Source organism: Chionomys nivalis, chromosome 8 (assembly GCF_950005125.1).
Source record: "Chionomys nivalis chromosome 8, mChiNiv1.1, whole genome shotgun sequence".
NCBI classification, from domain to species: domain Eukaryota; kingdom Metazoa; phylum Chordata; class Mammalia; order Rodentia; family Cricetidae; genus Chionomys; species Chionomys nivalis.
In genome coordinates this window covers 76,717,473-76,730,117 of record NC_080093.1, presented here as the reverse complement: position 1 = coordinate 76,730,117, position 12,645 = coordinate 76,717,473, and the positions used below count along the sequence as shown (strand labels likewise).

At 44.6% G+C, this 12,645-nt stretch overlaps 1 protein-coding gene across 1 annotated transcript in view; it reads right to left on the bottom strand.

Moving 5' to 3' along the window:
- Nucleotides 1-12,360, bottom strand: part of Dnah3 (dynein axonemal heavy chain 3) — a 168,277-nt gene extending 155,917 nt beyond the window's left edge. Inside the window, exons 1-7 of the mRNA XM_057777629.1 lie at nt 12,166-12,360; nt 8,148-8,252; nt 7,391-7,616; nt 5,222-5,291; nt 4,500-4,668; nt 3,662-3,851; nt 1,716-1,911 (exon numbers count right to left, since the gene is read on the bottom strand). Of these exons, the coding sequence (XP_057633612.1) occupies nt 1,716-1,911; nt 3,662-3,851; nt 4,500-4,668; nt 5,222-5,291; nt 7,391-7,616; nt 8,148-8,252; nt 12,166-12,195 (986 nt within the window). The 5' untranslated portion in view covers nt 12,196-12,360. The remainder of the gene's footprint in view (nt 1-1,715; nt 1,912-3,661; nt 3,852-4,499; nt 4,669-5,221; nt 5,292-7,390; nt 7,617-8,147; nt 8,253-12,165) is intronic.
- Nucleotides 12,361-12,645: the final 285 nt, after the last annotated feature.

The following is a 12,645-nucleotide window of genomic DNA, read 5'->3' as shown; positions in this document are numbered from 1 at the left end:
ATGGTTTTTAAACATAAAGTAAAGAAAGCCAGCCTACAAACCACAACCCCAGAGAACTTAGACAACAATACGGACACTAAGAGAGACTTACATAGATCTAATCTACATGGGAAGTAGAAAGTAGAAAAAGACAAGATCTCCTGAGTAAATTGGGAGCATGGGGACCTTGGGGGAGGATTGAAAAGGGGAGGGGAAAGGTAGGGAGGGGAGCAGAGAAAAATGTAGAGCTCAATAAATACCAATAAAAAATGTCAAAAAAAAAAAAGAAAAGAAAAGAAAACAAGTTTAGCAAGCCATGAGGAGCAAACCAATAAGCAGCACCCTCCATGGCCTCTGCATTAGCTCCTGCCTCCAGGCTCCTGCCTCCAGGCTCCTGCCCTGTTTGAGTTCCTGTCCTGCTTTCCTTCAGTGATAAACAGTGATAGGGAAGTGTAAGCCAAATAAACCCTTTCTTCCCCAACTTTCTTTTTGGTGGTGTGTTTCACTGCAGCAATAGGAACCTAAGACAGTCACTATGGATGGGCTTTGGGAATCTCTAGCCTCACCCCACGTACTCTTCCCTCTCTTCCCTGTGTGTATGACATGTGATCAGGTAGCTTCCTGATTGTGCTGACATTTTTCTTTGACTGTGGCCATGTCTTCCCTGCTGTAATAAACTCTATCCTTCCGGAACCATAAGCCAAAACAAACCCTTTCTTCCTAAGGTACTTTCAGTCATGACATCTATCACAGCATCAGAAGAGGAACCAAGACAGTGAGTTTTACAGTCGGTCTTTCATCTCTGTGGGTTCTGCCTGTTTGGATTCAACCAACAGCATGTGGGAAATATTCTGAAAAAAAAAAACCTGCTTTTGTACTAAACAGGTACATATTTTATTATTGAAATTATTTCCTAAGCAACCCCTATGACTAAGTATAAGGGAAAGTATGAGACTTACAAAAATACGAGAGTATTTTCTATAAAGGGCTTGAGAGTTCATGGACCATTAGTATCTGGGGTCCCAGAAACAATCTCTATGTATATAACAAGAGACAACTGCATATCTCGTGTTTTGAAATTTGAAAGAAAAAGGGGGTCTTCTCATCTAGATTCCTATAATTTGGGGAGTGAATATAATTATTCATAAGTACAACTGGGAGACCATAGCTTGCCAAATGAATTTCATAAAGAAAAAAAAGGGCCCAAACTTTCATCCATCTCAAAAGTAGAGGCAAATGAGTAAGCATAGAGTTGTAATGTAAGGTGACGGTGCTACAAGGCAGGAAATGGGGAATTCATTCTCCTTGGCCTCTTAAGTCATATCAGGTACTAAGTACTTTGTGCTGCGTTACTAATTCCTCTTACCATCCCTCTGAAGTAGGAACTCTTCTAATTTCAACCTTGGAGGCCAAGAAAGCAGGGCCCAAAGATGGAGTTTGCACACCCATCTACCCACAAAGCAGAGCTAAGATTTGGAACTTAATGGCTCAAAATGTATTACCCACCATGCTCCAGGGCTTTCAGACAGGGAAAATGTATTTTGGGAATGCATAGGAGGGTTCCTTAGACCTGTAGGTAGGTTTACATTCACAACCCACAGACTTTCTGTCTAGGATCTTTGATGGGCCCTCTCCACTGTAGAACAAGAGCTACCCTCACTGTGCCGTACTGAAGAGGTTCATTTAGGTACTGAACAATAAAGAAAGGAACCCAAAGGCCAGGGGCCAGGTCTTACTCTGCAAACCACAGTTCTTTGAGGTTGTACATCATGGGGTTCACTGTGTGCAAATGCTCCTCATTCCACTTCTTGGCACTCTGGTAGACATTGTGCCAGGGCACAGGGGCCCGGATCACTCTGTGAGGAAACAAGCGAGGGATGCTCTCGATGAACAGCCTTTTCTTCTCCATTGGGTCCATGAGGATGTAGTCAACTAGAATGGAGAGAGAAGGCACCCTATCAGGCAGGGTCTTTATACATCCTATACTCCTAGCATTCAGACACTTAGAACAGAAGTGAGTATCTGTCCATTTCCACCCAGCAATGCCTCCTCAGTGGCCAGGTCAGGGGTAACCCATGGGTGACTTTTCTGGAAGGAGTGTGACTTGGCAGTGAAGAGTACTTGGATTCTGAGGGTGAGCCCCGCTTTTCCTGATGGTGCTTTAGTTAGCATTTGCTGGATTCCATTGGTGATGAATTGACTTCACTCACCGGGATAATGACACAAACATGCATCAACACAGTAAGCAGCACCAGATACTTACAAATGGAGATTTAGATAGCAAATGTGTTTTGTTAGGAAAGAAAGATTGGGGAAATCTTGGTAGGGTCACAATTATGCTGCACCATGAAGAATGCATATGAGCTTCTTAGAGGAAGAACACCGGGGACAGAGGATGTTGTGTATGGAGAATAAGTGTCAGACTGTCTGCTCAAGGAGCTGCGAGCTATGCTGTGTAGACACATCGGCCACAATGATGGCACTGAAGGTGTGTGGCTGGAAAAGCAAGGAGGAGCCAGAAGCAAAAGACCTCACGTGTCTATTTTTAGATGGGCTCTGTGAGACACCAGACAAGGAGCTATGATACTGGCCTCATTAGAAAGTTAGGAAAACAGAAATAGACATTTTGGTCAAGGCGTAATAACAAGGCAGAAAAACAACAGGGTTACCCTTTCCCTTCCTCCTCTCCTATCACCTGCCATTAAATGCTTCCCAGTGTGGTCTACTGTGTGTACAGGACACTGGGTGGGCTTGGGACAGAGGGAGACAAAGCAATGCACCCATCACTATCCAAAAGCTCACAGTCACAAAAGGAGCCCAAAGTGACAGACATGAGAGGGGAATAGCAGAGAGACAAAGGCACAGTGGGACATGCCAGCCAGGATGAGCTGAAAGTCAGGGCGCTAGGACCGCCAAGGGTGAAGGGACAACCAAGGGGACAAGAGAGGAGCCACCGAGGAGAAGGGACAGGGTTCCCACAGTGTAATTAATGTCTGTCTCTCCATGCTGAATGACTGTTTGCCTTTACTCACGCTGCACATCTGCTAAACCAGAATCCGCTTTTTAGTGAAATCTGCACAAGCATGGCTATGCCAAGGTGGTTAGTTCAAAGGAAAGCAGAAGTGATGACGACAAGGATGGGGGGACATTTGAATTAAAAGTCACATGGTATTTCGGGGTGAGTTCAGTGACGTCAGAGTGGGGACTGATAAATTAATTGATCATGTGATAATTTATCCTGATTGTCAGTTTGCTTGGATTGAATGATGCCCGTGAGATTAGTATGGTACTCTCCTGGGTGTGTCTGTGAGGATGTTTCCAGAGGTGATTGGCATGTGAGCCAGTAACTAAGAGGCTGTCTAATAAGATGGAAGCTTGGATAGAATGAAGACCAAAGGAAGAAACCTATTATCACACACACAGGTGCTTCCTCACTTTCTCGGCTTGCTGAGTGGGGTGAGCACCACACACCCCTGCTGGGATGTTTTGTGCCATCACCACCCAGAAGCAATAGGGGCAGCTGACCATGTCCCCAGACCCCTGAAGCCACGAGACAAAATGAACCATTCCTCCTCTGAGCTGGTGTTTTCTGGCTGTCTCATCACAACAACAGCAAAGCAACGGGCACAGAGGAAAGGCAGTGCCCTCCACAGGAGCTCCATGCCCACAAGCCCAGCCTTACCAATGCTTTTCATGAGGCTACAGTAATAGTCTCTTTCCTTCTCAGTCCGAAGCGCGACCTGCAAGGGTTCCAGGGCTGGGGTTGCCAGCAGCACCTTAGGAATCAACTTGTAAATTCGCACCATCACCTCCTCGTCCTCGGGGGCAATCATGTCTTTCCGGATGCCGTTGGTCAAGTAGTAATAGTATCTCTTCCATAAACAAAGCAAGAAAAAGGTCATGACCGAGTGGCGGTGCCCACCTGGTCCACACCACCAGCCAAGCAGCCGCCAAGCAGCCGAGGGTCCTGGTTCACGCAGCAGCCATCCACCCACGCCTTTTGTCACTCGCCACTATGCTTTTGAGGCCAGTCACTTCACACACATTGCATGTGACAAGGTCACAGGCAGGATCTTCTCTCTGAAGAAGACAACTGTTCAGCTCTGAGTATGTCAGTTTTCTTAAGATGAGCTGGAGAGCTACCTCATTAGACATTTCCCCTATTTTTATAAAACACACAGGCTGCATTTTGCTAATGGTTGATAGGGTTGCCAGAAAAACTACAGAACACAGCTGGTTTACTCGCACACACTCAAAAAAACATTGTCTTCATTGTTTATCTGAAATTCATATTTAACTGATAGTCCTTTCTTGTTTTGCAAGAGTTTGGTCACCTCCCCTGCCCCATGGGCTGCCATGTGCCAAACTATGTGTTAGGGACTCACAAGCCCCAGTTCCTAAGATTTCTGGGCTTCAGTATTCTGTTACCATTCCCCAAAGCGACTCTGACATTCGCTACTTCAAATCACTCATATGCCAAGATGCTATCTCTCAAGTCGGGGTCCACAGTAAGAAAGTACCTCCAGGTCTAACTCAGACGGCTTTTTCTCTTTACTTTCTATTTCCATCTCCTCTTGCAACATCACATCCATCTGCTGTTCTGGACTCATGGGTCTGCTTCCTGAGTGGGCCACCCACGAGTCCACGTCACTCTTCTTGGGCACGGAGTGTTTGCAGGCCGTTGGCATCCTGAAAGGTTGGAGCAGTCCACTCTTAGGCTGCCACGGAGACACTGTATTTGTCAGATCTACTTTCCCAAACCTGAGGACTGCCAGGGACACCTACTCCATTGTGTCATCTAGTGACATTTGATGTGTGCCCCTTGGATGATCCAGATGTGTTGCATGTCACAGACTGTGAACACTGGCTTTACTCAGCTCATTAACTTCCTTTTATATAGACCCTTGAAAGACTGGTGGGGAAAATGAACTCCTGGTGTCTGACAATGCTTTGAAGTCAAGAAGCAGAATATGACTTATTATTTTATATATATATATATATATATATATATATATATATATATATATTTTAGGTTTTTCAAGACAGGGTTTCTCCATGTAGTCCCGGCTATCCTGGAACTCACTGTGTAGAGCAGACTGGCCTTGAACTCACAGAGAACCACCTGCCTCTGCTTCCTAAGTGCTGGGATCAAAGGCGTGTGCCACCACTGCCCAACTTTTCAGAACATGATTTAGCTCAGTCCAATTTCCTCCACCCCATGGCACCCATAGTGACACCTTACCCGGGAGCATCCGCCTTGCATTTGAAGAACTTCATTTTCTTCTTAGCAGGCTCTGATGAGGCTTTAGATGCTGTGTGAGAGTAGAGAAAGACAGCCATCAGGGACGGGAAGCCTGGAGCCACTCCCTTCTGCAAGGATGGGACCCTTGGGAATGGTCTGGGGGAATATTAATGGGAGTGGACATGGTAGGGCAGGATGCAGGGTGCAGTTCTTTGTTTTGTTATTTTTGTTCTATTGTTTTTTCCTTTGTTTTAGTTCCTTTGAGAGAGAAAAATAGAGATTTGGATGGGTAGGGAGGATGGGGGAGAAGAAATGATCAAACTGATCAAAATATATTGTATGAAATTTTTTTTCATAGGAAGGAAAAAGAATGCAGCGTTTCTAAACCAGAATGAACCCTCATTACATACTGAATTTGTTGTCTTTCTTTTTTAGTTTAGATTTTCCAGTTTTCAGAATGTGATTAAAATATTCTGTTATTTATAAGCTACCCAGACTATGCACTTTGTTATGGAAACTCAAACAGGCTTAAACGAGAATCATGGTATTAGCAATTAGAGCATCAAGCCTAAGTTTCTAGGTGATATTTTGTACATTGGGTATTTAATGTTTGCTCTATGTCCTTGAGGCAGTAATATGCAAGGTAACATCCTAAGGACATGCATGTATATTCAATCAACGAGCATCACTGGTGAGAACTCCTTCAACGATCCCCCCAAATGATATTCTTAGGGCTAGCACCATAAAAAAGAGATTAGAAATTAGGGGGAAAACCACATAGGAATGATTAGAAATCTGAAAATGGAAAGAAGCCGCAACCGCCGCTCGTTAGTTTTAACCGTCAAGGTGATACCGTCAGGAATCACCTGGAGAACAGTCTTAGTGGGGAATTCTTTAGATCAGGCTGGCCTGTGGACTGATCTGTGGAGGGTTGTCTTGATTGTTAACAGGGTTGGGAGGACAAGCCCTGAAGGTGGGGAGCCCCGGGACTGGTTCTGACCTGTATACGAGTAGAGAAAGCTAGCTGAGTATGCAGCAGGCAAGGATCCTGTTTTGTTCTCTCTCTGTTCTGACTGTGAATGTTACTGCCTTGACTTCCCCATCATAATGGACTGTAATCTGGAGTTATAAGTCAATAAACCTTTTCATCCCCTAAGATCCTTTGTTCAGGGTGTTTTTTATCACAGCAACAAAAATAAAACTCGGATCCACACATACAAAGACCAATCAAACAAACAAAAATCCAACAGCACTTTCTAGACATGATGTGTTAAAATATTGAGCAAAGTTGAGGAGAAAATTAGTGAGTTGAAAGATAACAATTGAAGAATTAACTTCTATCAAAGAAGGGGAAATGGAAAATATGCAGGGGTTTGAGACAGAGAACAGATCGAGGATCTCCAAAGTGTATCTAATAGAAATCACAGAAGGGTTCTGTAAGCAAACATATCTATATGTGGTGGGATGAAATCAGTTCACGTCTGTGAGATGCAGTAAACAGCTTCCAAAATGGATCCCACTCCAATGATCTCTGCTCCATGATAGGACTTTGGCATGATGCTGGACCTGGTGATCCACTTTCAACAAACAGACTATGATAAACATGTTAAGATGCCAGTTCTAAGGTTAATTTTCAAAAACTCTCTGTGGTTTCTGAGGTACTGTCTCTCTCTTGCTCCCTCTTTCACTGACTCCAGTGGAAGTCAGAAACCATGGAGAGTCCGTGTGGTGAGGAGTTGGTAGTGATAGCCAGCCGTCAACAAGAACTTAAGAATGTGTACAAGCCTGGAAGAGAATCCCTCCCTGTGTATTTCGATGACTGTGGTCTCGGCTGCACCTTGATTGCGTGATTGTGGAAGATCTTGAGCTTGAATTACTCAACTAAGCCAAATGCAGAGATCTCACCTGTAGAAACAGGGAGATGATGAATATGATTTGATCACGACATTCTGGAGTAATCTACGGTGCGGACATCAGTAGTTTAAACAGTACTGGTGTTTGCAAGTGATGCATAAACTTTAGCCGTGTTAGGAATTTCCATTTCATAAGTGGATTGAGTGAGGCTCTATAAAGATAACTAGGTCCAACAAAGGGCATAGCCGGGATAAAAATCCAGTAGAAGCTGCATTTCAAAGCCCCATCCCGCACAAGATATGGCATATTGGTCGCAAGTACCTGGTATCCCCTGACTGGTCTTGTCCCTAGGGACATTGATGGTGACTGGTTGGTAGACCTTCAACAGGTCTTTCAGCTTCATGTCCCGGGCTGTCAGAGAATAGTTGTTGCCGATGGAATCACTGGGTCCACGGTGGCAGTCCTGCTCTTTGAAGGGCACAGCCAGGGTCCAGGATGTACGTTGCATCAAGGGGGGATAAAAGCTGTGAGACATGACAGTCTGCAAGGAGAGCAATGTGAAGGAGATGCCGTCAGAGGCATCTCTGTGAGCCTGGGCTCTGCTGCCACGGAGATGGAGTTGCGCATACCGGATGCTATGTTTCTACCCTCCTCACAACCGGGGAAATACTTTGTGCATGGCTACTTCTTTGCCCAGTGGAAGATTTCTGAAGCCAAGGAAAACAGCTAGTGTTCAACACCACTGTTATTCTTTATGGACCTGGTGGCGAGAGGCATGGAACAGCTCTCCTTCCATGGCTGAAAGTTCTATACTTAGAACTTTATACTTCGATGACTTAGAGTTCTATAACACAGCAGGTAAATGGCAGGGCCAGAAGCAAACACACTTTTATTCTAGCACAAACCTCTGTTCTCATACCGCTATAGTGTCTTCTGGTGACAAAATGACAAAAGTTTTTGTCCCACTTGCCAAGACTGTTTGCCTTCACTAAAACCCAAAGGAATAAATACAAGGCAAGGTATGTTCTCCAGTTCTTCCTCAGCAGAAGAGCCGGCAGCCATGGGTACTCACCTCATAGAGTTCTGACGGCTCCTCATTTGCAGACACAGGCAGAGGGGGCAGCTCTGGCCTCGCCTGGGAGTGGCTCATGTGATGTATGGAGTCATTTTTGTCAATCTGTGGGAAACAGGAACAAAGCTTCTCTTCAGGAACTGGGAGAGATTTCTGGGCCTCTGGTGAGGGTGAGAACTGCAGAGGTTCCCGGGAGTCTGATCACACAGTGGTGCTGCTCAGGCCCCTCCATCCATTACACACGAATGCTTCAGTTTTTAAATCGTTAGTTTGTCTGGTCTGCAACCCTTCCTCCTTGTCCTTTCCTTCCCAGACAATCTGTTCATTTTTCTACCCTTCAGGAAAAGCCTAAGCTTTGAGTGTACCTCCTGCCCAACCCTGGGTAGGATTACAAGGGAACTTCCTTTCATTTTTATTCATTTAGTACTTGTATTAGCATTATTAATAATTAATATTATTTATAATTAATTATATTTATGCATAAATACGGTACATAATTATATAATGATGCATAATCATATAATTAATTTAATTGATATAATATTAATAATTAATATAATTAATTAGTATTAATATTTTGTTTGTTTAGTAGTTGTATTAATATTAGTATTATTGAAACTGTGCATGGTGTGGCTGTGCACATGCACGCATTATGTGGACGTGTGTGCCATGGAGTGTTGTGTGTTGGAAATCAGTGGACAATTTTGTGGAATTGATTCTCTCCTTCCACTTTGATGTGAGGTCTAGGGATTGAACCTATGTCACCAAGCTTGCAGGACAAGCTTCTTCACCTGCCAAGCCACCTTGTTGGGCCCCCCAAAGTGGGTAGCTTTAAGTTGACTCTTGCATTTCACACAAACAGTGTTTTGATTAAAAACCTACTCAGGCAATAGCTTGGCATCTTATGTATGTTTAACAAGTATATAAGCAACTCCCTGCGATTTACTTTTTAAAAAGGTGGGTGTGGGAGTCACCCTTTCATTGGTGAGTGTACATTTGGGTGTGAGCCTTGCACAGTCTCTCTTAGTTCCCGTGTGCCTCTCCTGAACAGAGCTGGAAGTGGCTGTAGGCTGAACAGCATTGCATGAGGCTTTTGTCTGAAGCCTCAGCTCCATTGCAAAAGACAGCATTTTATCTGAGGCTGCGAGAGAGACACTGCTGGACTGATGTCTGGGAGGTTCTGCTGTTCTTCATTTTCAAGACGATTTGAAGGATTTTTCAAGAAGCCAATGTCGGCTCTGACTTTAACCCTAGGATGTGACTTTGAACTAGCTCTGGTATCAGATGAGACACTGTGGCAGAGATTTCTTTACTTGGGTCTGCAAATTATGGCGGGCAAGATTACTGGTGCAGGCTGGGGTGGAAGAGGGACATAGGATTCCCTATTAGCCATGAATCACCAAACCTGACTAACCCTTCACTGATAACCCCTAACCCCCATGAACTCCCCTGGAACTCCTGTATCATTAAATAATCAATACTGTCTACCCAAATGCCAAATGATTGCATGTCAGGCATGCAAAACCTTTTTTGGGGGGAGGAGGTTAGTCCCATTCTAGCTGATCAAACCAAGAGTCAGAATGGTATGTAAAATGCCCCAGGCACACAAGAGGCAGACTTGTCTTCTAGGGCAGTAGCTTTTAAATGTGCATCACCCATCACCACAGAAATGTCAGGAATGGCAAGAACCCCTTACATGGCAAATTATTCTAGGTAGGCCATGGGACCAAAAATTAAATGAGAACAAAAAAAGTTATGATCACAGATGTACTTGAAGCTTGAGATCTTTGAAAGCATGGAATGAGTTCTCTGATCTCACAGCCCAATTCAGTGTTTTCCAAGGACTCTTACCAATGGTGGGCAATGGATACTTATTCAGAGTAGAGCTGCTTGGTCTCCACCTCAGGCCCGATGCTCCTGAGAACCAATGACCTTATTATTTTCATCTTATAGAACTTGGTATACTGACTTATATTTTTATTATTGAATTATTGATTTTTTTGAGATAGGGTCTTATAACCCAGGCTGGCCACAAACTCAAAATCCTCCTATCTCAGCCTCCGAAGTGTTGGGGTTTCAGTTATGAACTGTCATACCCAGCTTTAATATGCTGCTCTCAATCACTGGCAGCCTCTCTGTTCTCCACCTCAATCTCAAGGACCTGAGAACTAACCAGTTATCTCCAAGAATTGCCTCTTTTATGAAATCCATGCCAGATCTGCATCAGTGAGGGGAACAAAACAGGAATCAACTGGAAATGGATCCGGCCATTCAAAGCAGGTACAATACCAACCAAAGAAGAGCCGGGCAAGGGTGCTTTCAAGGCTAGGAAAGCCTTTTCAGGTCCCAGCTAGAAGACATGTGTTGATGACGAGGTTAGGGCTATTGGCTTTGTGTGTTTGCAAGCAAGAGTAATCTGTGGTCAGTGGCAATCTTTCCTTTGGCCTAGATTTTGAAATCTGTTTTAAATAAAAATCTTCATTCAAACAGCAACAAACACCACCAAGTCAGAAGATCTTGGGTAAGTCACAACAAGAGCAGGAAGGAGCAGTTAAGCCCCAAACCCCCGACTTGTAGAATCAGGGAAGATGTTAATCTGGGAGGGGTCTTGGTAATTGTGTTCCTCCTCACAGTGGGGTAAATCTGATTCCAGTGCCAACAGAACCTGGGAAAGCTAATCCTCCCACCAGAAGTAGAATACAGTCCTGGTAGGAAAAGCCAGCCTGCTCCCAATTTCAATCCATGTGGCACAACGTGGCTCTTGACAGGAGGAAACAGGGAATTCTTTAACAGCTTCTTAGCTATGCAAAATGATGTGCTAACAACCTGAGTGTCTAAGTATCTTCTTTGGTAAATATTAGGGAGTTTTCATTTCAGAGCATGGGCTTGGATATGCAGCAGATATAATTTTATTAAGTTTCTATTTTAAATGTTCCTCTGAGTCTTGGCATCTTGGCTTTTTCATCCAAGATGCTTGCATGAGGATTGGGCAGATGACTTTGGGGCAGTCTGTTTGCTTATTTATTTGTTTCTAAGGTGGAGTCTGCTATGCACCTCAGGCTGATCTCCGCTGCTTGGCTTTCCGAGTGCAGAGGCTACTGGCATAAACCAGCAGACCCAGTTCAGACAGTTTATTTCAGATTGCACATGATGGCTTGTTGGCTCTGCTATGCCAGAACCATTCCACCCTGAATTAAAAATAGAGCTCTTGGCTCTTCACCATGGCACGCCACATCTGAATCAGAGTCTTTGAGGGTGCAGGCCAAGACTCTGGTTTCTGATAAGGTTGTTCTTGTTTTGAGACCATATAGTACAGACTTCCTTGGGATACACAATCTTCTTGCCTCAGTCTCCCCAGTGATAAGATTACAAGGTAACTTCATGCCTATGTGAGATGGGTTTTTAAATTAAAAATTGTTTTTTAAATTAGCAATGTCTGTGGGAGTGTGCCTGCCCACGTATGGGCAGAAGCCAGAGCAGGTGTTAGGTGTCCTGCTCAGTTGCTTTCCAGCTTATTCCCTTGAGGCTGGGTTTATCACTGAACCCGTAGTGAAGCTGATGGCAAGCAAGCCCCAGGATTCCTGTCCCTAACCCTCACCTCCACCCAGTACTGGGGTTGCAGCCACACGCGTCCACAACTATTTACACAGAGGTGCTGTGCTATGAATTCAAGTCCTCATGCTTATGCAGTAAGTGCTCTTACCCTCTGAGCTTTCAGCCCCCTCTGCCAGCCCCAACACTGTGTCAGAATGTGCCCCAAAATGCTCTGATGTGCAATCCAAGGTGGGACCTGCCTGCTGGAGTGTGTATCTGATGACATTGGAAGGGAAGGGGAAGGAACGATGGGTTCTAAAATTTCAGAGTGAAAAAGTGATTAACACACTTTCCAGGTCAAAGAAATCCACCACGGCAATCTCTCTGTGGGAAAAGTCCTTCTCCCCCCCCCTCCACTCTCAGTTCCTTCCCTACACGTTGAAGACACACGTACAGAAAAGCACACCTTAAACTTCACACCCACCTCCTGAAATGAGCAGTCGGGGTAGCTCATGGTGCCTGTTCTAATTGTTCCGATGAACGAAAGAATAAGGAGTTTTCAGTTCCCCTGAGGATCAGTCTCTCCCATCCAGCTGCTCTGAATCTGTGATTCCTTAGAGGAGAATGAGGATGACAGCAGCAGCGGAATTTTCGGGCCCTCTGGACACTCTGACATAGAACTCTTTCTCTGACGTCATAGACGCTGGTATCCCGGGGAGTTCCCTGGCAGAAAGGGAGAGAAGGAAAGACAAAGAATGAAGAGGTAGCATGGCGTTCTGCAGAAAGCCTCCTCCAGTTTCCACTCTTTGCAGTATTTTTTGTTTCCTTTCAGTAGATTTCTTGGAACTTCCTGGAACAGCCTGATGTCTCTGCAGAGGACAAAATTGAAGAATGGTCACATATTAAAATCCAGAAGAGGGAACTTGCTATCCCAGATAACACCCCTGGGAACCTGGGGAGTTCC